At 43.7% G+C, this 26159-nt stretch overlaps 1 protein-coding gene across 6 annotated transcripts in view; it reads left to right on the forward strand.

Moving 5' to 3' along the window:
* The window catches only part of PTPRM (protein tyrosine phosphatase receptor type M), a 795639-nt gene that overhangs the window by 722827 nt on the left and 46653 nt on the right, over positions 1-26159 (forward strand). For all 6 annotated transcript variants that reach the window (XM_058692682.1, XM_058692677.1, XM_058692679.1 and 3 more), the window contains one exon: positions 13776-13873. In XM_058692682.1, the coding sequence (XP_058548665.1) occupies positions 13776-13873 (98 nt within the window). The remainder of the gene's footprint in view (positions 1-13775; positions 13874-26159) is intronic.

Here is a 26159-nt window from a genome sequence, read left to right on the forward strand (position 1 = left end):
CTTTCTCATGCGCCTCTTCCCAGCTCTTCAGGCAATATTGCCATACAAGCCCTCCCAGGGATCAAGGACCGAAGGTCCCTCCAGTAGCGGGGCCTCTGTCTCTGCAGTGTAGAGCGCATTATTGCCACACGCTGCCTACCAACCCTTTCATTCTTTTCTATATAAGAGTTTCTCTTTGGAGGCCTAATCTTTACCCCTGTCACTCAGATCTGATTTGTCTGCCTTTAGCGTTCAGCTTTCCCTGTCAGGAATGATAGCAGCCTTTGCCTTCCCATTCACAGTGGTACCACCGGGAGCCGAAAATGTTTATGCACCTGCTAGGAAGGCATGATTCTTAGAGGAGGGCTGACTGTCATCCCCAAAGAACAAATTCCACATAATGGTTCCATCTAGGTAAATGGAGTTTCCAGAAATGCTTTGGAACATTTTAGTTTTAGGTACAAGTCACCCTAAGAGTCACCCCCTTGCTGGTTTTATTCACACATATTCCTTTGCTTATGCAGTATGGCCACAATCAAATCTTTGAAACTGGGGTCCTAAAATTCCTTCCATATACTAACACTTTTTATGTCAGTAACTAGGACAAGACTTCTCCCGTCCAAGAGGCAGTGGAAAAGAGAGGCTGACGAGCGTGGATACCAGAGTTAGGCTGGCTAGGCTCAGATGCCAGCTTTGCGAGCAACCTTTCAATAAATATGAGCTATGATTCTTATCTTATCATTATCATTACATGAATTCCAAGAGACACATTTTCAGTAACACATAGGCAGTTCAGGTTTAACCCAGGAATAGTGTGTACCCATATAGTTTTCGTAAAAATGAATAATTCTGCATGAATTAATGCTTCCTTCCAGAAGGATGTCTCAAAGGGAACCACTTACATTTTCACCAATATCCTGCATCCTCCCCAAAGTGCAAAGAGTATCATCATCTTGAAACAAAAGACAGACATGGGTTGGAAAGACAATAAGCTGTATCACAAGCTTGGAGAAATCGATTTTGCTTCCATTTTTGAAGTCTTGCAGAAATTGAGCAGCTCCAGTAGCAGCAAAGGACACCAGCCTTGGTGTTCTGAAGGCTTCCCTGAAGCACACAGAGGGTCAGATTGTAATCAGTGAAAACAGCCATATTGCAAAGGCCAGACAGGTTTCTTCGCAACAGGCTTTGTCCAGACCGCTTTCTGAGATAAGAATACATAAGGATATTTTAGAGAGGAGTTCTGTAAGGCTGAGAAACTCCTGGAGAACAATGGGGCTGAGAAATGATCTCGTGGAAGAGAGAATAACAGTGACAGAGGAGCAGAGGGGGGAAATAAAGGGAAAGATGGGTGCTCTTGGCCTCCTTCAACCTGTGCGTTGGGTGGGGCTGGTTAGACGGGTACCATCTTCTGCTCGGCTAGGGGTTAACCGGATGCCTAAAAGTGGTCAGTTACAATCTGCACCGAAGAGCCAGGAGCAGTGTGGAGCCGAAGCAAAAGGAATTCCTGCAGACCACTTCTGAGATCCAGTTCACACAGCAAATTCCCAGGAAATGCAGGTGTCCCCAAGCACTGCGTGTCAGCTTAGGAAAAGGACTGAGGAGTCCATAGTTAATGGGTGTCCAATGAGTTTAAAGAATTACTGTTCTTTTTAAATTCTATAACAGCATCAATGTTATGTCTTTAATATTTTTTAAGTTTATTTATTTGTGAGAGAGACAGAGACCGCGTAAGCAGGGGAGGGGCAGAGAGAGAGGGAGAGAGAGAATACCAAGCAACGTACAGCCTGTCAGCACAGAGCCTGATGGGGGCCTCGAACTCATGAAACCGTGAGATCATGAGCTGAGCCAAAACCGAGAGTCAAGACGCTTAACCGACTGAGCCACCCAGGCACCCCATGGTTATGTTCCTTAAAATATAGGGAGATACCCAGTGAAATATTTATATGCAGGCAAGAAACTATAAACACTACACTTGCAAATAATCCTTCCCATGGCTTCAGGTAAAGGTGACTTCTACCCTGACCCACACCCAAAGCCTCACTACTTACCCAGGGGAAAGCAAACAGGATATTAAAATTTTTCACCAATAATTTATTAACACGTTTCCAAAACAAAATTCCTAGCAACACAATTAGACCAACCTTATTCCACTTAGGTTTGACATATAGACAGATTTTTTTTCTACGCTTGCTTCACATTGAGAACACTTCGATCACTTTCGAAACCTTTTTAGTTTTGAGTTTGTGTGCCAGCATTTTTATAGAGAAAAATATGTTGGTATTTTTTTCTTTAGCAAAACCCAAGATTGTAATTTAAGTCATCATAAGGCATATGTGGTGTGAGAGAAGCCAAAGCTATTCTTTAAACTTGATTTGGGATTTTATCATTCCACAAATTTATCTAAATGGTTAAAAGTGTGTACATGCTTGTGTGTCGAAAATAACTTATTTGAAGACTCCCAAGGGTGATTGTATAGATTTTTTTCAAAATGCTTTGTTTAGGTTAATTTTAACACGTGTGGCTTTTATTAAGGAAAGAAAACTTCTAAAAATATTATGACACACTCAGGTGACAAAGCCACTATTTTCATTTATTTCCTTATTTCCAGGTCTTAAAATTCCTGGTAGGGGAAAAGGAAGAAAGCACTCAGAATACCTGACTCATTTTGTTTTCAGTTTCCTTTTAAAAAAAAAAAAAAACGTGCTTCTTTATTTTTGCTGCGACTTGTGACATAATTAAGACTGGTGTGGAAATGCAGGAATTGTATCCTAGCAGGGATAAATTAAGGAAAACCACAACAAAAACTGTGAAGGTATGTAAAAATTTACAACAGAAAAGAAAGGAACTGTAATAATGACCAAAGAAGGTAGGATGGACTCATACTGGAACTGAGGTACTAGACAATACGAATATGAAAAATGGGAAGGTAGAGATTAGAATTTTAAAATACCAAGTGCCTTGTATTTCTTAGGAAGAAAATTGGGACCGATTAAATGTATCTCTTTATTAAGACATAGCAAAGAGTATCTACTGTATCATTCGTTATACTTTTTGTCGTTAAATATTTCATAACTATTTAAACGGAGTAAGTAAGACAAAAGACACATTACTAACCAAAAATAAAGAGATGATGGTGGAAGGTTTATGACCCACAGACAGAGGCTTCCCGGGCTGTTTTAGAATCTGCGTGCGGCCTGTCCATTAGGGTTTGGTTTGCACCAATTTTCTCTTAGTTAAACCCGACGTGACCTTTTGGGGTCCAGTCAGGATGGCATATGTTCTAGTAATGCACCTGGAAGCCAACATTCCACGACGCTAATCATCTAGGGAAAGCCCCGAATATTTGCACAGTTAATGTTGGCACACTCTCTGATTTCCGCCTGAAAGGCCAATTTTAGGGAATGGGATGGTTGCTCATGGATATGGCAGGAAGCGTGTGCCTCATTTTAGGTTGTAAGAGGAGCACGCACCTGTGAGCCAATCTAGAAGAAACAGGGTAATTGGCAAGCAGCTGCTAACCTGAGTGGGCCAGGCAAAGGGGAAAGACCCACAGTGGGGAAGCCTCCTCCAGGGTAAGAAGGGATCTATCTTTGTGCGAGAACCACCAAAATCAGTAGCTGCGCACGCTATTTAACAGCGTGATTTAAGTCATCGCTTTTGACACTACTTCTAAAAAGGTGTACTTTATGCCTATTTTCTCTTTTGCTGTCACTAAGTGAAAATTCCAGTAGGCTGCTGAACATTGCGAACCCCGTAATTCTGGGCGTAGAGAATGCTTCCCGTAAGAGCCATCCTTGGAAATCCTGTTTTATCATTGCCACCAGTTATATTTTTGAATTTAGTTAAAGAAAGTATTCCCAAGTTTTCCCCATCACACAACAGTCCTCAGTGCTCCTAATTTTTTCATTGATTTCTGTTGTTGCTTTAAAACGGTAATATCTGGGAGGGGGCGATATTCTTAGCAATTCAGGAAAATGAGCAAATCACATCTCATGCACCCAGCCGTCTCAACTTCGGTTTCCACTTTCTGCAGCTGAAACCAAAAATTATTCATAAAAATTCCATGATTTTAACATAAGTAGCCTCAGGGGAGAGCAAATGCACCTATCAAGTAAGTATTGTTAAGGATTATTAATGCAGAAGCTGACTGTTTTCTGTGTCACCATTATCGTTTTTGTGATACACGAGGCAGATTCAATCCGTAAGACATGGTGGCATATTTTACCTTTTACATTTCACTACGGCTACAAATGAAAAGCTACTCAATGTAAAATTATAGATGTATTACAGAACTATCATACTGAAAAATCACATAAAGTTTTCTAATAAAAACTTATTCAGAAACCACTGAAGGGACATCTAATGCTCTGAATGTTGAATAACTGACTCCATAATACTTATTCTAGATTATTGCCAGCAGCAACAATAACAATAATGGATCAAAAATTTAGGACCACTTTTATTTATGAGCAAGAGCTTTAAAATAAATGCATAAATCCTAGGCTTGTCTTTTTCCACATTCGTATTCCACCTTCAGTGGCCGTCTGTCCTAATGGAATGAACTGGATGCTGAAGGACTTGACCAAGCCCAAGCCGGGCCAGTGCCCAAAGCAAGGGCTCCTCGGTTTTCTGCAGCCACTTTGCCCTTAGGTTCCCTGCCCTCTCCCTCTGTACTTCCACCATTCGGTGTGTACCCCACACCAGACACAGCCCCCCTCCCACACCCAGGACCAGTCATGTCACATAGGTGGAGAACTGATGTTCACAAACGAGCCTTCCACCCCGGTCTGTTGAGGTCATTCTGAAATTTAAACAGTGCAGGGCGCCCGGGTGGCTCAGTCAGTTAAGCATCCAGTACTTGATTTTAGGTCAGGTCATGGTCTCACGGTTCATGGGATGGAGCCTCACATTGGGCTCTGTGCTGACAGTGCGGAGCATGCTTGGGGTTCTCTCTCTCCCCCTCTCTGTCTCTCTCTCTCTCTCTCTCTCTCTCTCTCTCTGTCCCTCCCCCACTCATGCCCTGTCTCCCTCTCTGTCAAAAATAAATAAACTTTTTTTTTTAAGTGCAATTGTATTGACCTGAGTTGGAATCCCAGCTTCAAAGACGCCCAGGTGGCTCAGTCGGTTAGCATCCGACTTCTGCTCAGGTCATGATCTTGTGGTTCGTGAGTTCAAGCCCCATGTCGTGCTTTGTGCTGACAGCTCAGAGCCTGGAGCCTGCTTCTAATTCTGTGTCTCCCTCTCTCCCCGACCCTCCTATCATGCTCTGTCTCTTTCTCTCTCTCTCTCAAAAATACCTAAAAACAAACAAACAAATAGGCACTTATTCTCCTAAGCCTGGTTCTCATCTTAAAATAGAAAAGTACACAGTTGCAGAGATGCATAAACGACAGTACACATAAGACACACCTGGCCCGAGGGGCTCATCACTGCCCCTCATTTAATTGTTCACTATCTTTGTCATCCTGCTTCCCAAGTCCCCTTTACTTTCCAGCCCAAGGCCCTCAGCTCCATTGCACCAGGGACAGCAAGAATCCAGCTCAGTGTTGTCCACAACCGCCCTCCAAGGGCAGCCCGTCTCCCCGGTCTGATTCAGATGGGATCCCCATCTCTGCACTAGGTCATCTTGAGTGTGCCAGCTGTGCAAGGCCATCCGGAGGCCGGTCACCCTGCCCACCACTGTTCTGACCTCCCTACCCCCATACTCCACACGCTGCGGAGGAATCACCATGTGGAGCCATGCCACCACTGTCTTTGGGATTCCAGACATTTCCACACTGCCTGGACATTTCCACTGCTGGTCTCTGCCAGCCACCTACATGTCCAGGGAGCCATCCTTGGAACAGTTCAACATTTTTTTGATACACCTGGACTAAGATATTTAAAATGTGCCTTTCTCATTACTCGTTGCATTATCTCTCTATTTACTCTTTGTTTGCTGTTCAGATTCGACATAGTCGTGTTTCTTGAGAGTTTTCGGTCAGTAAATAAAACAGGTCCCTCCACCATGGGCACACATCTGTCTGCCTGCTGCAGGAGAGCTGAGCGGCTCCCTCTGGACTTGACCTTCTGGTAGCTGGACTCCCTACTTGTTAAAAGGAGATAGTATTAAATGTTTTCTAAGATGAAATGGGGACTGATGTAACTAGAATAAACATTTTATGATATGTGATAAATATATTTTGACTGCTTTATAGACTTAAGCATATCTAACCTGAAAGAAAACACATGAAACCTCCAACCACGGGTTTCATCCAGAAAAATATGGCACTCAAGCCAGATATTCCACTTCCATTTATTTTTTTTTAATTTTTTTTTAACGTTTATTTTTGAGACAGAGAGAGAAGATGAACAGGGGAGGGGCAGAGAGAGGGAGACACAGAATCCGAAACAGGCTCCAAGCTCCAAGCTGTCAGCACAGAGCCCAACGCGGGGCTCGAACTCACGGACCGCGAGATGGTGACCTGAGCCGAAGTCGGCCGCTCAACCGACTGAGCCACCTAGGCGCCCCATTCCACTTCCGTTTAAAAGAATAAGTGTTACCAGCCTCTACTGCTTTCAAGTGTTCTGAATTCAGAGCATCCCAACATGTACCAAATTACTCCGATTTCTTTTTTTTGTTAATTTTTTAAATATTTATTTTTGAGAGAGCGAGCGAGCGAGAGTGGGGGAGGGGCAGAGGGAGAGAGGGAGGCACAGAATCTGAAGCAGGCTCCAGGCTCTGAACTGTCAGCAGAGAGCCTAGCACGTGGCTCAGACTCACAAGTCATGAGATCACGACCTGAGCTGAAGTCAGACGCTTAACCGACTAGGCCACCCAGGCGCCCCACCCCGACTTCTACTATGATCAAATACAGGTTTCAATGGCATTGTTTAACAAATAAAGTTTTCTCTTTATTTAAAAAAAATACTCCATTTCTAACATCAAGTTTTACCCATAATAGAAATTTGTTTCAGACAAAGGAGGCAGGAAGCCCTGTGATTTTTCAGAGTCAGTATTTCAGTCAGTTGCTTTGTTTCAGACCTGAGCAGCGCCCCACAGTAGTCTTTGAGATGGGTGAGAGTTTTGTCAAGTGCAAGAAAGCTCATTGTGCATGCGGGCTCCTTCTCGGGGAGATCAGTGTTGATGGTGTCCGTATAGACTTAAGTATCTAGAAATGAATCCTTTTAAAACTAATCACGTACCCCATGGAAAATCTCCATGTGTCTCCAGAAGTGTGCATAGCTCAGTTTGAAATGCAGGTATCTTAGGATTCTTACTTTACTTCCCTTTAAATGAGAATGTAATACGTCCTTGACTTTTCTCTACCTTCTACAACTACAAGCTTCTTGAAAGTAGGGGCTATTCTTCTGTAATTCACCTTGGCACCCCTTCTACACCTCAAAGAATTTTATTTTACACTTTCTACGCCTCAAAGAGTGCCTGGCACAGAGCAGGCTGGGTACTCACCTATAGATACAGGCTGCACGCTCACATTCCCACCAGGGGCCAGCAAGGGGGTGTGAATGAGGGAAGCAAGCTAGGTATGAGACCATTGGGCACAGAGAAACTGTGACCCGAATGGGCAGGTCCGCGTTCACAGACCTCCAGGGAAGACATACATTAAGAACAGACTGGCATCACAACTGACTGTAAATGTTTGAAGAAACAGGGAGCCATGGTTTGGGTCTCGGAACACTTGCCTGACGAGGTGACCTTCAGTGGGCCAAGCCGTGACGGATAGCAATCGGAGGAGGGCTTCTGCACTGCAAATGCTCCTGACTGCTGGCAGCTCAGGACCTAGGAGAAGTAGGGGCAGTGGAGAAGGGGACTGCGGCTGGCCATACTCAAGAAGTTGGATTTGATTCTGTGGCAGGGGGACCCATGGGAGGCTGGAAGGCAGGAATCACCCTGATTAAAATTATGCGTGTTTGAAGAGGTATTTTCAGGTGGTCGACGTGGGTTTTCTTCTGTGATCCTCCTGCCGGGATCATGATGACTGCACGCACGCCCCTGTCGGTTAGAACCCTTCTGAGTCGCTTTTGACATTGCCATGGAGGCAGCGTCACACAGTGGGGTAAGGCCTCACATGTCACAAGCTCTGCAACCCACGAGCCATGTGCCCTCAGACAATCTGCCTGACTTCCCCGGGGCCCCTCTCCTTCCAGTAACATGCACCTGTTACACTGGAATGCAGTCTTTTTAATGAGTTACTTTTTAATGAGTGACTACACGTTAAACTACTTCAAACGGGACCTGAGAAACAGCAGGTGCCCAAAAGAGGTTAGGTATTAGTCTGTGCATGACGGGATCACATTTTGAATTTGTACTATCGTTCTTCCCTTCAAAAAACTCCAATATGCCACTGTGAGCTTAAGGACCTTGATTTCTTGGCAGTTCTGGTTACCACAGAAAACACACCATATAGAAATTAGAACATGAAGAAAAAGGATACAAGTCTTCTCTCAAAGAAGAAATTACGATTTTTTTAATATCACTCACTTTCCATGAACTGAAGAACTCACCTTACTCAATAGAGCCCATCCTTGAATGTCTCATTGATGCTTGTCATTGCTTTTAATTTTTTTTTTTATTGTGCTCTAGTCCCTCCTGACCTTTTTATTGTTGTTGTTGTTGTCCCTTCCGGGCTCGGTGGTGGTAGGAATGGCCCCTGCACACATTTTCTTCTCGGCAGAGGTCCACGTGAGTCCACCATTGTGAGGGAAACAATGTATTATCAGCCTGATATTCTTGAAATTTTGAGACCTTCCCTTGCACGCTTGAGTCCCTACGGGGACAACTGCTGGGAAGAACTTTCTTGCCTGTTGTGCAAACATCGGTAAAATGCAGCCACAGCAATCCCAGAGGCTCCCACCCAGACACAAACTGCGGAAATCATCCTGGGGCTGTCGGTCACAGCCGTTCGTCCCTCGAGCGAGGGAGGTTTTCCGGAGTCCTTTGCCTACCTCGGTAGATTCCTTGTCTTAGGAGTTTAATTGTTTGTCCACCCTGGAAGCAATCCCCAGTGACCTCTCTATATTTGTCCTCGTGGTAAGGGCACGTGCCACACCAGCTTTTGGGAGACAGACATCAGAGGCAGAGGAATGCTGACTCTCCCCTGGTGTTCCACCCTAAATCTCAGCTCTGTCAGGGCACAGGTGCCAGGGATAACCGTCTTGTATCCTGGGCATTTATCTGGAGGCTCATGGTGACCAGGGTCACTCAGACCCCACCAAGAGCTACCAAAATCAAAGGGAGTGGATCTTGGTATCAGTAAAGCCTGTCCTGTGCTGGCCTCTGGCATGCTTTTTGACTTTTGTTAGAAGACATGTATCTCTGAGTCATAATTTATTCGTGTCTCGGGAAATAATTAGAAATATATTATTCAGTATAATTGGAATAATTTCAAAAAGAAAAGAAAAACAGGACTGATCAGTTTTGCATTAAAAACCTTAAATTCCGGGGCGCCTGGGTGGCTCAGTCGGTTGAGCGTCCAACTTAAGCTCAGGTCATGATCTCGCAGTCCGTGAGTTCGAGCCCCGCGTCAGGATCTGTGCTGACAGCTCAGAGTCTGGAGCCTGTTTCGGATTCTGTGTCTCCCTCTCTCTCTGCCCCTCCCCTGTTCATGCTCTGTCTCTCTCTGTCTCAAAAATAAACGTTAAAAAAAAAAATTTTTTTTTTTAAACCTTAAATTCAGGTGCCTTCCTTCTTCCTTTAGTCCCCTTCCCCTCCAAAAAAAGCATGAAAACACAAACCAAGATTTGAATGAACATTCATGAAAATATCTTGCATCATTAGTCAAGAGGACAAAACTCTCCAGTGCCCACCCCCGAACAGTTTTGTTGGTGAACCGCCATGGTCACCAGATCAGGGAGGTCATGTGGTGTGTCAGAAAGGGGGCTGCTCTCAAATGACAGCACAGTGGCACACACGTGAAGGGGAGAAGAGACCAGGAAACCAAGTCAAAACTACACCGGGGGAGATGGGGACCCTCTCCTTGCATGTTTTTTTCTTCCTGGGATCAACTCAGAATAATCTTTGTGTTCAAATTCATTTTCAGATATTAGCCCAAACTGTTACAGTTCCTCTGGATACTGATTGCAATTTTAGCATTGAAAAGAACATCACCTATTTCATTTTTCTAGCCCAGTCTTTTTTTTAGTCTAATTTTTCTATCCTAATTGTTGTTTTTTTTTAGTCTATCCCAATCCTTTTTTTTAAAGGCAGCAAGTAAGAAAATCATCAAGAATACCATTTATATAATCACCCAAATGAACCACTAATGCTTATAAATGCCCTTGATTTTAAAGTTAACCCATGTGTAGTTATGTAAACATTAAAAACCCCTATCACCTTCATAGCCTCTGAGCCCCCTTGGTGAAGTGATACAGCCATGTTCCTAGATGACATTTTATGTACGAAGTTCCTTCTAAATCAGAGAGAAATGGGATTCCTCCATTCAAATTGCTGGTACACAGAGTTAGACTAATTAGTAGATTCAGAACAAATCTTTGGTGTTCCACAGTTCACCTCCTCCATATGAGACCACCTGATAGGTCAGAAGGTAGAGCCGAATGTTCCTGATGCTCTGGATCCGTGGTTCTCCACCAGGAGAGATTTGAAAATACACCCAGACCTAACCTCACCCCAGACCAATTAAATCAGTCTTTTGGGTTAGGATCTCAGAATTTTTTTTGAATTTTTTTTAATGTTTATTTATTTTTGAGCTAGAGGGAGACAGAGAATGAGTGGGGGAGGGGCAGAGAGAGAGGGAGACACAGAATCCGAAGCAGCTCCAGGCTCTGAGCTGTCAGCACAGAGCCCGATGCGGGGCTCGAACCCACGAGCTGTGAGATCATGACCTGAGCTGAAGTCGGACGTTTACCCACTGAGCCACCCAAGCTACCCAGAGCTCAGAAATTTTTAAACATTTCTTAAACATTTTTAAACATTAAAAAAAAATTTTAACATTAAACATAATGTTTTTTAACATATTTTTAAACATGTTGTTTTAACATAAAAACAGATTTTTAAACATTAAATTTAAACATTTAAATATATTGAGAGAGAGCACAGGGGAGGGGCAGAGAGAGAGGAAGTGAGAGAGAATCCCAAGCAGGCTCCGTGCTGTCAGTGCAGAGGGAACACAGGACTCAAACTTACAAACCGTGAGATCATGACCTGAGCCAATAACCAAGAGTCGGACGCCCAGCCGACTGAGCCACCCGGGCACCTCGGATCTCAGAATTTTTTAAAAGCTACACAATAATCGTAACCTGCAGCTAGAGTTGAGAAACACTGCCCTCGGTAGGGAACAGTTCCTGGAGGCCAGGACGGCACTCTGGTTACCTAGGGAAATGGACTGAGTTAAGTTGAGAGGCAAAGCCTTGAGTCTGGGAAACAGAGGAGGGACTTGGTTGGTGGTTGGGAACAGTAGTCCAGTCACAGCACTCTGAGGCCTGCCTGATCACTGCTCTCACACATTCCGAAGAGACCCTTGCAAAAGATGCCCCCTTTCAATGAACTGGAAAGGAGTGAAGCCGATGTGCTTTCCAGCTTCTATAGATAGTCTCCAAAATGGAAGTCGAGGAAGGAAATCATGCAAATATGATCTATTAATATTCCTTAATCCTGAGATATGTTTTAGTATGTTTAATAGTAAATAATACAATCTATACATAAGCATATAGGCTCACTTCTTGATTCACTTACTCACTGAGCTCCTGCTATGTCCCAGGTGTTCCATAAGGCACTAAGGAAATTGTAGTAAAACCACAGCCACAGCCATGTTTCCCTCCAGGGGGATCTTAAATAATCACAAGGGAGTCTAAAGCTCAGAAAGGGGAAGTGAGCTGCACGTGGGAACTGGCCCACAGCCTGGAATATCTCTGGAGTGACTCCTGTTGGGCACGGAAGGGAGACGTGACTTTTCTTCTGCAGGCACATGCCATCCACAATGCTGGAACATCTGATTCATCCGCTACAGCCATGGTCATCGGAACTCTTTCTGCAACTTGCAGACTAGGTGGCTCAGGCCAGTGTATCTAGTGAAGGAAGCAGAAAGTGCCTGGGCCGCCTCTTTGCGGAGGGGGAGGGGAGTCATGTTGGGAAGCCTATCTGTGTATACAAAGATAGACTCAGGGTATATTTGTTCTTGTGAATAAGCGACAAGCGGTTCAGGACACAATGAATGCTCCTGTCCACAGGCTACAAACGTAGTGATGGATGGGATCCAGTGTTTACGTGTCCCCTGTGTAACCTTAGATTGAAGTCGTTGAAATCCTCAGCCCATGCCTCAGGAGAATGGCACGTGTGTGGGCTGAAATGGTGGGGCACAGCTTCATGAGAGGTGGCGGGCCTGGACCCATCAGGGGACAAGACACAGAGACATCAGGAGGTGGAGTCAGTTTTCACGGGAAGGGTGAGCGTGTAGTCAGAGCAGCAAGGAGGAATGATAGAAGCTTGTGTTGTAGACAGAAGGCAAGGAGGTTTTGATGGTGAAACTGGGGAAGAAAAATTACCCAAGAACCAGCTGATAATTGGTCAAGATGAATGGGAGGTACCTGAAGGGGGGCCCCGGGTGTGCCACCATTACTCAGTGTCCAAGCCTTAGCCAAGGAAGGACCACTTATAAATATCTTTGAACACACCTTGTCTTCGTGTTCATGCTTTGCTATTTATAAAATGCCTGAGTATGCATTAACTCCACGACTCCTCAAAATAACCCTGAGATGTGTCATTGAAAGCAGTATGTAGATAAAGAAAGATGAAAACACTGAAGCTTACAGTGGCTAACTTGTCCAAAATCACACAGCCAGTGAAAAGGTAGAGGCAGATCTCAAAGTCAGATATTTGAGTTCCAGATCCAGTAATCTGCATTGTCAAGATCCTATAGTACAGCCGGGTCCTGGTCCCAGCATGTGCCTGACCATTTGTATGATTCCCCACGTATCATGTGGCTCCTGTGGCTTTGAGGTTGTGCTCCTCTCGTTTCCTTGCATTTCTCCTTGTTCTTTAAAGATTTGTACTGTTATGCTTACACCCTCAGACATGCATGAGCATCAAGTAGAGATTAGGGTTTTTACAAATCTGGTTTCGAAGAAATGCTATATTCCAACTTCCTGTACCTGCTTCTATAGAACTGGCATTTTGTAATGCCCGCCTGCCCCCCTTTTTTCCCGGGTCCATAAGAAAGAGCTTTGGAATACTCAGATCCCGGGAGTTGAGCAAAGAGGTACTGATCACGTTCAGTGACAGGAAGTACATCTGCTTAAAAGTCTAATTTCTCTCTCACTTTTGGAAGTCAGGTGAAAAAAAAAAGGATTAATTTGACAGATGGCACAGAATAAGAAAAATATTAGAAACAAGAAGAGGCCATTTTTCCTACAGAGGCTCATTTCATTCTATATACCATTTCCCTGGGATATCTGCCAATTGTTAGCAGGAAGAGTGATGTTATCCATTTTTTAAAATTTCACTCTTGAGTATTATGGAGATAAATAGCTAAATGATGGAGAAATAACTTTCTTTCACAGCAGTCGTTTAAGAGAGGTAAAAAGAGCTCAAATGCAGAGACGTTTGATGACATGTGAAAATTCAGCCATGCATGAAAAATTCAGTATCTCTGGAGGTGCTGTTTGAGCAAGGGCACCCATCAACACTAGCATCGGTACTAGAAAGGAGAGCTAAGTCCATCTATAAAAGTGAGGGGACTGCATGCGAGCCTTGATAGGTTTATTTGCAAGCCCCAGAAATTGGCCAGTTGCAAACTTACAAAGAGAAAAAAAAAAAAAGTCTGTGTTCTGTTTTGCTGCAGGACCAATGCAGGAGACCATCTATGACTTCTGGAGGATGGTGTGGCACGAAAACACCGCAAGCATCATAATGGTGACCAACCTCGTGGAAGTGGGAAGGGTAAGTCGGCTTGTCCGCCTCCATGGCCACATGTTCCTTGCTCGGTTGGTAACGTGGAGTAAGGCCAGAATAGGCTTTTGAAGTATTGTGTGTACTTTAGCAAACGTTAACGACGACACCTCCTCCTGTCGCTTGCTGCACTTGCTTATAAATTATCAGTAAACATAGACCGAATTGCTTTCATTTGTTGCGATAGCAACAGACAGGCAAGGCACTCAGGATTTAAAAGCAGTTGTTATCTGGCTATATTGAGCACATGAAAACACCTCTAAGCACGAGAACACTTGTTGCTGGGTGTCAAAACACAATGGGTGCTGCATTAGACACGACTGCATTCCCTAACTCCGGAACATTGACTCTGAAAACAGAGTAAGCCACTGGATGCAGTCCTGAGCTTGGCATTCCAGCATCTCCTCTTGCTTAGATTTTACTTTCCTGCTCCTCTGTTTCTGAACCTGTCAAATAGAGATCGTCGTCTTCCCCCTGAAGTCTTGTATTACTTTATCTGTAGGAACTGGTCACGAGAGATGTTTTTATTAAAGCGGGAAATACTTAAGCAGTTATAACCTAGATAGTGGTATGCTATAGGATTATTTTCAAAGTGAAATTTATAAATGAGAAATACACAGGGTGCAATTGCTTTGTTTTATAAGAGGGTCAATTCCATGGCTCTGCTCAACTCAAGAATCCGTTAGTTCTTTTTTTTTTTTTTAAGTAAAAGTTTATAATTTATTATGTACTTTGATTTGCATGTGTCATCTCATTAATTGTCACTTTAACGTTGTGAAGTAAGTTGGTATAACTTCCTAGGTTTTTTTAAATATATTTATTTAAATTCAAGTTAGTTAACATACAGTATAGTATTGGTTTCAGTAGAACCCAGCGATTTGTCACTTACATGTAACACCCAGAGCTCATCCCGTGTTCTCCTTAATGCCCATCACCCATTTAGCCCCTCCCCCCACCCACCTCCCCTCCAGCAACCCTCAGTTTGTTCTCTGTACTCAAGAGTGTCTTATGGTTTGCCACCCTCTCTGTTTTTATCTTAGTTTTCCTTCCCTTCCCCTATGTTCATCTGTTGTGTTTCTCAAATTCCACATAAGTGAAATCATACTATATTTGTCTTCCTCTGACTTATTTCACTTAGCATAATACACTCTAGTTCCATCCACATTGTTGCAAATGGCAAGGTTTCATTCTTTTTGATCCCTGAGTAGTATTCCATTGTATATATAAACCACATCTTCTTTATCCATTCATCAGTGGATGGACATTTAGGCTCTCTCCATAACTTGGCTGTTGTTGCTAGTGCTGCTATGAACATCGTGGTGCATGTGCCCCTTCAATTTATTTTGAGAGAGGGGGTGGGGAGGGGCAGAAAGAGAGGGAGAGAGAGAATCCCAAGCAGGTTCCACACTACCAGCACAGAGCCTGACACAGGGCTCGATCCCATGACCCTGGAATCACAACCCAAGGTGAAAGAGACAGATGCTTAATCCACTCAGCCACCCAGGCGCCCCAACCCATTACTTCATAGAAAAGGTTGACATTGTGAGATTGACCCTCAGCAGCAAAGGTAGCCTGGAGATTAGCCTAGAAGTGAAATACTGAGGCAGAAACCATAAAGGGGTTGTTGCTTAAGATTCTTGGTCAGGCTTAAAAAAGAAGGAAACCCTGCCATTTACAACATGGATGAACCTGGAGAACATCGTATAAGCCAGTCACAGAATACATGATTCTACTTCTATGAATTATCCAAGATAGTCAAATTCATATAAGCAGAGAAATACCATAGTGGTTACCAAGAGCTGGGAAGAGGGAGTAATGGGGAGTTGATGTTCAATGGGTACAAAGTTTTGGTCATGCTAGATAAATAAGTTCTGGAGGTCTGCTATGCAAAATAGTGCTTATACAGTTAACAATACCGTTTTGTGCACTTAATTTGTTCAGATGATAGATCTTACATTAAGTGTTCTTACTACAAAAACAAAGAAAAAGGGACACAGGAAACTTGGAGAGGCATTGGATATGTCTGTTATCTTGGAAATAGTGATGATACTATGTGTATGCATATGTTGAAACTCATCAAGTTGTGCACATAAACATTGTATATTGGGGGCACCTGAGTGGCTCAGTAGGTTGACCATTCCACTCTTGATTTCAGATGAGGTCATGATCCCTGGGTTGTGGGATCAAGCCTCGTGTCATCAGGCTCCACACTGCGTGAGATTCTCTCTCTCTCTCTCTCTCTCTCTCTCTCTCTCTCTCTCTCTCTCTCTCTCTCTTCCCTGCTCATACTCTCTCAAAAAACTAAATACATTTTAAAAAATAAAAATAATTATTTTTTAATGTTTTTATTTATTTCTGAGAGAGAGAGAGAGAGAGAGAGCACGCGAGTGGGAGAGGGGCAGAGAGAGACACAGAATCCGAAGCAGGCTCCAGGCTCTGAGCTGTCAGCACAGAGCCCGACACAGGGCTCGAACTCATGAGCTGTGAGATCATGACCTGAGCTGAAGTCGGAGGCTCAACCGACCGCGCCACCCAGGTGCCCAAAAATAAAAATAATTTTTAAAAAATAAACATTGTATATTGTAATCATGTATCAATTATGCTTCAGTAAAGCTGTTTCCAAAAAAAAAAGGATTTTTCAGAAGTATCAGGAGGTGCAAATCAAGAAGAGAGACATTCAGAAGTGGGAGGTACTTTCAGTTTTAGCAAAAATGGCAAACTAAATAACCTGAAAACCCTCCTCCTACAAACATCTAGAAATTCTAGATAAAATATAAATATATGTTTTAATAACTTTGTATATTATATGTAAATCATATGTAAATATGTATGTTAAAAATATTTGGCTTAGCTTTCGAGAAAGGAAACTACTAGAAACCAGAAGAGTGAGAGCTAGAGGCCAGACAGAGAGTGGACAATGCCACTGTTCTTTGGAGGCTGGGTGGGTGGGGTGCGTCAGTCTTGGAGGGAGGGTGGGGGACCTCAGACTTCATGATTTCGGATCTTGGGTTTTACACCCACCCAAAAACAGGAGATAACGTGTTAGGCCTGTGCAATACGAGGAATTTGAACTCGAGATTGCCACCTGACACCTAAGCTCACAAAAGGTAGGCACTCAGAGAAGGGACAGTGGAGGGGGACGCAGAGGGAGGTGGAAGAGGGAAGCCAGCTGGGCACCGGAACAGGGAAGTGAGAAAGAGACAAATCAGTCTTCACTGAGGATCTAGATGAGAAAGCATTTCCCCCAACTCATGGGTCAAAGCAAAATGCCCTGATATGAATCAGAACTTCCTGAGAACTGTGAATCATAGTATCATAAACTTGTAGGATGCAGATAAAATGTTACCTAAAAGGGTGTATATGTTTTTAAGTGTCATTAGAAAAGAAGAAAGACCAAGCATCTAAATCAAAAAGATACGTGTTGGGGCGCCTGGGTGGCTCATTCGGTTAAGCATCCGACTTCGGCCCACGATCTCATGGTTCGTGAGTTCGAGCCCCGCGTCAGGCTCTGTGCTGATGGCTTGGAGCCCGAAGCCTGCTTTGGATTCTGTGTCTCCTTCTCTCTCTGCCCCTCCCCTGCTCACGCTTTGTCTCACTCTGTTTCTCAAAAATAAATGTAAATGTAAAAAAAAATTAAAAAAATATGTGAACGAATACAACTAAAGAAAAAAGGAAATAATAGAACAGAAAATTATTAAATTAAAAGCAAAGAAACAATCATGAAAATCAACAGAATCAAAAGGGTTTTGTGAAAAGATTCACAAAATAGACAAACATCTGGCAATCTGAAGTACAAGAAAAGAAGCCAAAAACTCTCAATATTTGAAATAGGAAAAAGATTCTTTTATCATAATAGATAATATGAATAGCTAACAAACTTGAAAAATTAGAGAAGTTGGGTAATTTTCTTAACAAGTATGATTTTCCAAAACTGATTCAAAATGGGACAAAAATTATGGGGCACCTGGGTGGCTCAGTTGGTTAAGCGTCCAACTTCGGCTCAGGTCATGATCTCATGGCTTTTGAGTTCAAGCCCTGTGTCGGGCTCCAAGGTAACAGCTCCAAGCCTGGAGCCTGTTTACAATTCTGTGTCTCCCTGTCTCTCTCTGCCTCTCCCCCATTCATCTCTGTCTCTCGGTCTCTCTCAAAAATAAATGAACGTTAAAATTGTTTTCTTAAAAAGTCTGAGTAGGCATTAATTAAAAAGTAAACAATGGTTAAAAATTGACTCAGGGAAAAGCACCAGTCCCCAAAGTATTAACAGGTGTGTTCTACTAAATATTCAAGGAATAGATAATTCAAATCTTACGAAAATTATTCGAAGGGAAGAGAAAAGGAAGACTTCTCCCCCACTTTAAGAGACTTGTATAACCTTGATATCAAAACCAGACGGGGACATAGGAAAATAGAAAATTATAGGTACCACAGATTGGGAAGAGAGAAATAGACCAACAGATCAAAATAGCCCAGGTGTTGACTATAGCCATATGTAGGAAAATGTGTAAATAGTGGGGAAAGCATGAGCTTTTCAATACACTGAGCTAGGAAATTTGCTTATCGGTGTGGACAAAAGAAAAAAATCATAAAACACCAAAAACAAATGCCAAATAAAAAACAAAAGGTAGGGGCACCTGGGTGGCTCAGTCGGTTGAGCGTCTGACTTCGTCTCAGGTCATGATCTCGCGGTCTGTGAGTTCGAGCCCCGCGTCGGGCTCTGTGTTGACAGCTCGGAGCCTGGAGCCTGCTTCGGATTCTGTGTGCGTCTCTCTCTCTCTCTCTCTGCCTGTCCCCGCTCATGCTCTGTCTCTATCTCTCTCTCTCAAAAATAAATAACATTAAAAAAAAATTTTTTTAACCCAAAATGTAGCTTTAAATTAAGCTTTAAACCTTGTAGAAGAAAATATGAAGGAAAATATTTATGACCTTTTTTTAAAAGAATGTTTCAACGATACCTAAAGCTCAACGTGTTAAGAAGAGAATGGGGAAATTTGACCGTATAAAAATGTAAAACTTTCTCTACGTAAAGGATATAAAGTGACAAGACACTGGGTAGACGCTCTGAGACCATTATGTAAAGTATGAAAACATACAAAGCAGTATTTTATGTACTGAAAATACAAAAACTGTTTATTGTCTCAGTTCCCTCTGCTGGGAGACAGAGCAGGGGAGCTGACTTAGAGACTGGTGCTCACCATGTACCTGGCCTAAAAGGGGCCACCCCATGTCTCTGCCACCCACCTTTCACCTGGGCAATGGGGATATCACAGCACCTGCTTCCTAGGGTTCTTGTAAAGATTAAGTGAGTTTCGACATGTCAGGTGGTTAGAGAACTTCCCGCCCCATCCTAAGGACTTCATAAATATAGGTATTCGTGACACCCTTACCTTTCCACCAACAAACCTAAGACCTACAGTGATGTCTATATTTACCTTTTTTGTCTCATTCTTTTGCTCTGAAAGCAGTAATGACTACTAAAAAAAAAAAAAAAAAGGTTCAACGCCACCAGAATTTTTGGTCTCTGCCTTCTGGCACTCAGTAACTGCCCAAAGAAATGAATGAGGGAGGTTTCTTCTACCTGAGTGTCAGAGAGCAGTTAGCCTATGCTAGGTTAATGTGAAACAGCCAAGCTACAGATTTCCTGTTTTCATGTACTTGGGTTTCTTTCCCTGAACTGTATGATGGATTCGGAATCCTTCATTTCACAAATATTTGCTGACTGCCTGTGCCTGATAAGAAAAGATCTGCAGACTGCTGTCACAGCCTTGAAAGTTATTCACCACCTCAGATTCTACATATTTGCATCAGAGCTCACTGAAAATAATCCCAAGGTAAATTAGTCTGAAAAGTAGATCATTTTAAAATAACAAGTACTACGGGTTTTAAGAAAATGATAAATAAAGGCCTACCTGGTCTTTTCTCGCCTAATTGAAATTCCCAAGGTTCCTCTCCTCTGGACACAGTGACTGAAGAAGTGAGCTAGTTTCATATAACCCTTTTATTACTTTAAGGAGGGATGAGGACAGTATAGTTCTTCGGCAGAAAGGTCAAAAGAAGACCGTGCCTTGAAATTACTACAATGACAAAAGGCAAAACAAAACCGCTCACACACTAAAGCCCACTGTCTCGTGGACATGGCCCATGTTGCAGGGAGCTAGTCTTCATTCTGAGTTACCTGGCTTTGGAAAAATAAAAAATAAAGGCCCTGCGGTGATGGTCTGTTCCTTCCATCAGGCACTTGGACCCATCCCATTCAGGGCAGTCACTGTTGGTTTTCTTGCCGGAAACAATTCCTTCGGACAAGTAACCATGGAAATTCCAGCGAAAAGTATGCAGCTAAAAGGGGGGAGGGTGACTGGGTTTCAGATTAACCCATAAATGGAAGCCCACAGGAGTAAAGAAACCCATCATTTTAGGTCTGGTAAGCTTGTTTGGTTTTTTTTGTTTGTTTGTTTTTGTTTGTTTGTTTTTAAATTTTTTTTTAACGTTTATTTATTTTTGAGACAGAGAGAGACAGAGCATGAACAGGGGAGGGTCAGAGAGAGGGAGACACAGAATCCGAAGCAGGCTCCAGGCTCTGAGCTGTCAGCACAGAGCCTGACACGGGGCTCGAACTCACGGACCGCGAGATCATGGCCTGAGCCGAAGTCGGCCGCCCAACCGACTGAGCCACTCAGGCGCCCCAAGCTTATTTTTTTTAAAAAAAATCCTTCCAGGGGCGCCTGGGTGGCGCAGTCGGTTAAGCGTCCGACTTCAGCCAGGTCACGATCTCGCAGTCCGTGAGTTCGAGCCCCGCGTCAGGCTCTGGGCTGATGGCTCGGAGCCTGGAGCCTGTTTCCGATTCTGTGTCTCTCTCTCTGCCCCTCCCCCGTTCATGCTCTGTCTCTCTCTGTCCCAAAAATAAATAAAAAACGTTGAAAAAAAAAATTAAAAAAAAATAAAAAAAATAAAAAAAATCCTTCCACATCCTTACCAGGTTTGCAGGGATGCGGTTAGCCCTGAAGAATCCTCACCTTGTTACCATCAGCCCGGTGGATCGGTCTGTCTTCAGTTAGTAATGAATTTAATGGCATCTGTCCTTGAAATGTCAGGTGTGATTTGGGGGGGTTTTGACAAGAGGTCACATTCCCTCCGGGAAAAGGCACTGCCCTTTATTCCAAGCCACTTCCCGTTGTTAATCCTGCACATTTGTTTAGAGATTACTTCCCCATTCTCCATGCTTAAAAACAGCAACAACAAACCACCGAAGAAATCAAAATGACACGGTTTTTAAGGGCCACCACTACCTACTTAACATGTTTACTGCACATGGTGTGTCCTTCATGAATTAGGCATGAGCTAAGCGGATGCCTGTTTGTTTACACAGACTTGCTGCTGATTCATTAAGTCAGAGCTGGGAACCCGCTTTCCCCTGATTTTTGCCCTGAAGCGCTCTGCATTAGGCGGCTGTAATTGCCGTGCTGGAGCCTCTGGGAAGCCCTCCCTGTTGCCACACCTGGTGCAGAAGACACAGACGCTGCACTTCCCTCCAGCGGGGTCCCCGGTACATCTGCCAGGACCTGTCATTATCTGAGACTTCCTTGTCACCGCCATGCATCCCCTTTCAGCCGGTGTGTTCTGGGGAGGGACCCTTGTCAGTTTGCCTGGCACCTGCCGATGGCTGCACACCTGGCATTTCAATTGCTCTGGAATGTGCTGTGATTGTTTTCCCTCTTTAATGAACCCACCTGAGGGACATTTCGCTTTTTATCCAGTCGCCTGTTTCCCAGGCATTCCCATTTACACCGTTTGTGTGGAGATTCAGAAACTCTGTTGTGCTGTTGGGCTAATCCATCTGCCAAAAGTCTTATAACCAAATCTGCAGGACTCCCAAAGGAGATTTTTGCGCTGGTAATTTAAGCTAATGATTTCTAAACATATTTAGTCAGTTTTATGAAGACCTCATTAGAATGTGACTGTTTATTAAAAATCCAAATGAGGTCTGATAGTCATATAGGAAAATTATCTTTGAGTTGCTCTGAATAGTTCTGATAACAGGTGATAAAGGGTTTTGGGTCTAAAGGAAGTGAAGGCCAGAGGTGTTAGCCTCTCTCAATATAGAGGATGCACAGAACCACCTAAATGGATGCTTTAAAGATTATTATCAAACCAAAGAGGCTGCCCTCTGATTTCTTTCGTAACACTTGTCACTAAAAGAATAACAAAAGAAAGCAGTGTAAGATGAGCACTTTATGTCAGAATTAACGTTCTAATTCACATGCAAGGAAGGTATATTAAGATTCCAAGTGCCCCCTGTCATGTACAACAAAGAACATCTGCTTCTCTCCAAAAGTTACCAGATTTAGGATCAACGAACGAAGCAAGAGAGAGGCAAGGTTGCCCCTTTATAAAATGTGGAAATATTGGTTAATAGTAAAATAACATAGGTAATGCCTAAAGGTACAAAATACCAACAATATTTGTATAAAATCTCTGGAGTTCTTCCAAGACATCAAACTCATACCTGAAAGGGAAGAGACAAGTTCTTTTTATATAGACATAACTAAAATTTTTCTGTCTTGAACTCTCACCATTGCCTTTTATAGATCTTTTTAATGAACTGGATATTTAAGATGGATATTTTATGAGCTGGTTAATTATAGTACTCGCCTTTGATTAATTTATACTCGTTCAACAAACCTTCCTCTCCATTTCGATTTACCATCAACCGTGTCAAAGATCGTATTAATGTAGCTGGTTCAAGCCTTACCTCCCTCTGTAACTTTAACAAAAACTAGGGGGAAAAGAGGTAGTCGGCACTATAGTATGTGATGATTCCCACCCAGGCACTGCCACACTTCACATCACCTACCCCCAGCATATCACCCAGGAGGCAAAGGACTGAGCTATCAGCAGGAGAGGGACCCACTATAGACCCCTCCATGCCAGCCAGCTCCTCCAGGAAGGATGCTTCCCTAGCTGCCCCAGTGAGCCTTTGAGGTTTTCTCTGCCCAAAGATTTTCTCAGTTCCCCTCTTTAAAAGTTAGAAAATTCATGAAACAGCCCAGTTTGTCTTGTTCACAAATTAAACCCAAAGGTTGGCTTTCTACTCCCTTTTCAGCCCAGGGTCTCCAACATTTAATGATATATTTACCATATCTATGGCATTAAGAAATACAAAGATGTTTATGATGCACTTGTCCTCAAGGAACAGGCAACCACTGTAGAGAAAACACAGAGGGGCGCCTGGGTGGCTCAGTCGGTTAAGTGTTCGACTCGGCTCAGGTCATGATCTCGCGGTCTGTGAGTTCGAGCCCTATGTCGGGATCTGTGCTGACAGCTCGGAGCCTGGAGCCTGCTTTGGATTCTGTGTCTCCCTCTCTCTCTCTGCCCCTCCCCTGCATGTACTCTGTCTCTCAAAAATAAACAAACATTTAAAAAGAATTTTTAAAAAAAGGAAAACACAGAGAAAAGGAGTAGATGGCAAGATGGGAAGGAGCGAGTAATCTGACACAGCTGTGAGATCTGATGGGGAAGTACAGCTGAGTCTGGAGGGCTAGTTGCGGCTTTCCAAGGCAGAGGCAAAGGTAGAAAGTGAGGTGCTGTGTTTGTTGTAACAGAAGGCACCGAGCTGGTGAATCGTGTGTTCTAATTAGTGCTTTTGAAAGGCAGTTCTAGCAGCCACTGCAGAAAGGTGACCGAAGGCATGGAGACAAAGTCAGGCTGGAGCAAGACTCTCAGACTCTCAGTGAGAGATGATGTGCACCTGAGTTGTGGCCGTGGCATTGGGAATTTATGGGAGACCCACAATTTGGGTGTGATTTGGGGATGCTAATAAGGGAAAAGAACTGAATTATGCAACAAGGTTTCTACCATTGTGACTTGGAATGCTATAAAGAATATTGACCAAGAATGAGTATGTATCCCTTCTCTCTGCCTCAGCCCCCCAAAAAGAAAAGCAAGTTTAGGAAGAAACTAGCATGATTCATATTGGACATGCTGACTTTGAGATGCTGAATGAACAATGTGGGGCTTTCCAGAAAGTTCTAGAGGGATACATGTGCTGAAGACATAGAGACTATTAAATGTGTGATTCTCCCTTCGTTTACAGAGTATCTACTGTGTGCTAGGCTTTGGACTAGACAAAGGATAACAAGATGGAAAGACATGACATGATCTAACAGCTAGAAGGACCGGCAAACAAAAAGTTATAATGCAAGGTGATAACCACTGTAACAGAAGCATGGCATTTGTGGGCAAAAAACAGGGAGACAGAGTACCAGTGAATATCTGTATCTCGGGGCAGACAGGGAAAGAGGGACTCAGAATGGAGACTGAAAATGACGTATAAGAGAAATTAGGTAAGAACCAAGAGACTCCACGATCGTGACTAAGAGACGATACAGTTTCAACGAGAAGGAGAAGGTAAGCAGTGTTGACAAAAGCTGCAGAGAGGCCAGGTACCTCTAGGGAAAGGTAGGTCAGCAAAATATATTGAGCACCTATTCTGTGCCAAGCATTCTGCTAAATGACTGAACAAGCCTTATTTCTTTGAATTATCATGGCCACCCTATGAGATACATAGAAAGATTTCTATTTTCAAAGTTAGCAAACTAAAGCTCAGTGAGGTTAAATAATTTGGCTAAGGCCACAGAGCTGGAATGTCTAGAATGTCTCACTCCAAAGGCCATGCTCTCTCCACAATTCCACAAGGCCCCCGCTCCCTGTCTTTGGTACGTAGCTTGTTCTTGGAGACGTAAATCAAAGAAAGGAGATGGAACAGCACCTAGAGGTGAGAAAAGGTCAGGATGTGACTATAATGGGGAGAGCACCCATGTGGGCAGGCAGTGGTGGTGGTGATGCGGTGGACATGAGCAGAGTTGGGAGTCTGAAAAGAAGATGTAATTGGAAGCAAAGATGGAAGGCACAGGTAAAGAAAGGGGCACGGGGACAGAGGAAAATCACTGACAAGGTGGAGGGGGGAGGGTTCCTTCAGGGAACAAGCCAGTGCAGGATACCTGTCAATGTATGTAGACACAAGAGGCCAGAGCTACAAAGATACGTTAAGCATGTCCACAGGAATGAGGAGGCAAACATGGGGACCCAATTCTATGACAGAGGTTTCAGAATGCTCGGGTAGTTCATACAAGAGTCACCTCCCGTCAGACCAGAAGGTGACATTGGAGGGGTTTGCTAATAAATGCTTCCCGGAGGAATGTGGTGTATGGAGCTGAGTGCGGGGGCAGCAACTAGGGTTTAATCAGCAAGAGAAGAAAGGAAGGGAAGAAAGGGTGCTCTAGGCAGAGACATAGTTTCCCTTAGTTTCCCCAGGGGAGACTGCGGAGATGTGTTCAAAATGAACATGGCAAGAATGTTTATCACAGAGAGCTGGGTGTGCACTTGAGGAGTGGGAAGCAGAGAGCCAGCCCCTGAAGGATTGAGTGACAGAATGACATGGAAAAGGGGACATAGTGGAGGTCCTGCAAAAGGAGAGTATGTAAGGCAGAAAAAGATAGCCATTGGATGTAACAAGGAAAAGTCTTTGGTAACCTTCTGCCTGAGTAGCTTCAGAGGGAAGACCCATCAGAGCCCTTCAATTATATGCAACAGAAATCAACTCAGGCTCATTTAAGCCAAAGGGAAATTTACTGGAAGAACATTAGGAGCTCAGCACGTTGATGTGAAGAATACGGCTTGCAAACAGACAGGAAACAAGGCACCAACTCCAGAGGGCCAGTGAGTGGAGGGGCCTCATGGCCAGTCTGGTCAAGGTGCCGGCACGGAGAGGACGCGTGCCGACAACTTCCGGCCTGTTTTCACTGTGCTCAGGATTCACATTACAGGAACCAGAGCATCTGACTCCTCCAGGTTGGTTCATATGCTCATCCCTCGCTGGCCAGGGCCCCTAAATGGCAAGCCACCCCGTAGGGAGGAAGAAGTTCCCCAGAAGGAAGTCAAGAACACATTAGAGAGCATGAGTGGGTGAAACGGAGGTTGAGTGACCTAATGACCTGTAGGCACAACAGACAGGGAGGACGGAAGGCAGTCTGCAGAGTCAAGGCCACAGCAGAAAACGAGAACACACAGACGGAGTGGGAGCTCATCAGAGGCTTAGCTGAGAAGGGAAGAGAGAGAAATATGGCAGCAGACAGAGGACCATTGAACAATCAAAGGCTATTTTAAAGGTGGAAGGCCTTTGAAAGTATTATGGGTTGAGGAAAGAATCGGGAGAGGGAGAGAAACTGAACATCAGCACATGGACAGCCAAGGGAGTTTTCTCCCCAAGGGGGCAGGAAGCAGG

This window comes from Neofelis nebulosa, chromosome 11, assembly GCF_028018385.1.
Source record: "Neofelis nebulosa isolate mNeoNeb1 chromosome 11, mNeoNeb1.pri, whole genome shotgun sequence".
Taxonomy (NCBI): Eukaryota; Metazoa; Chordata; class Mammalia; order Carnivora; family Felidae; genus Neofelis; species Neofelis nebulosa.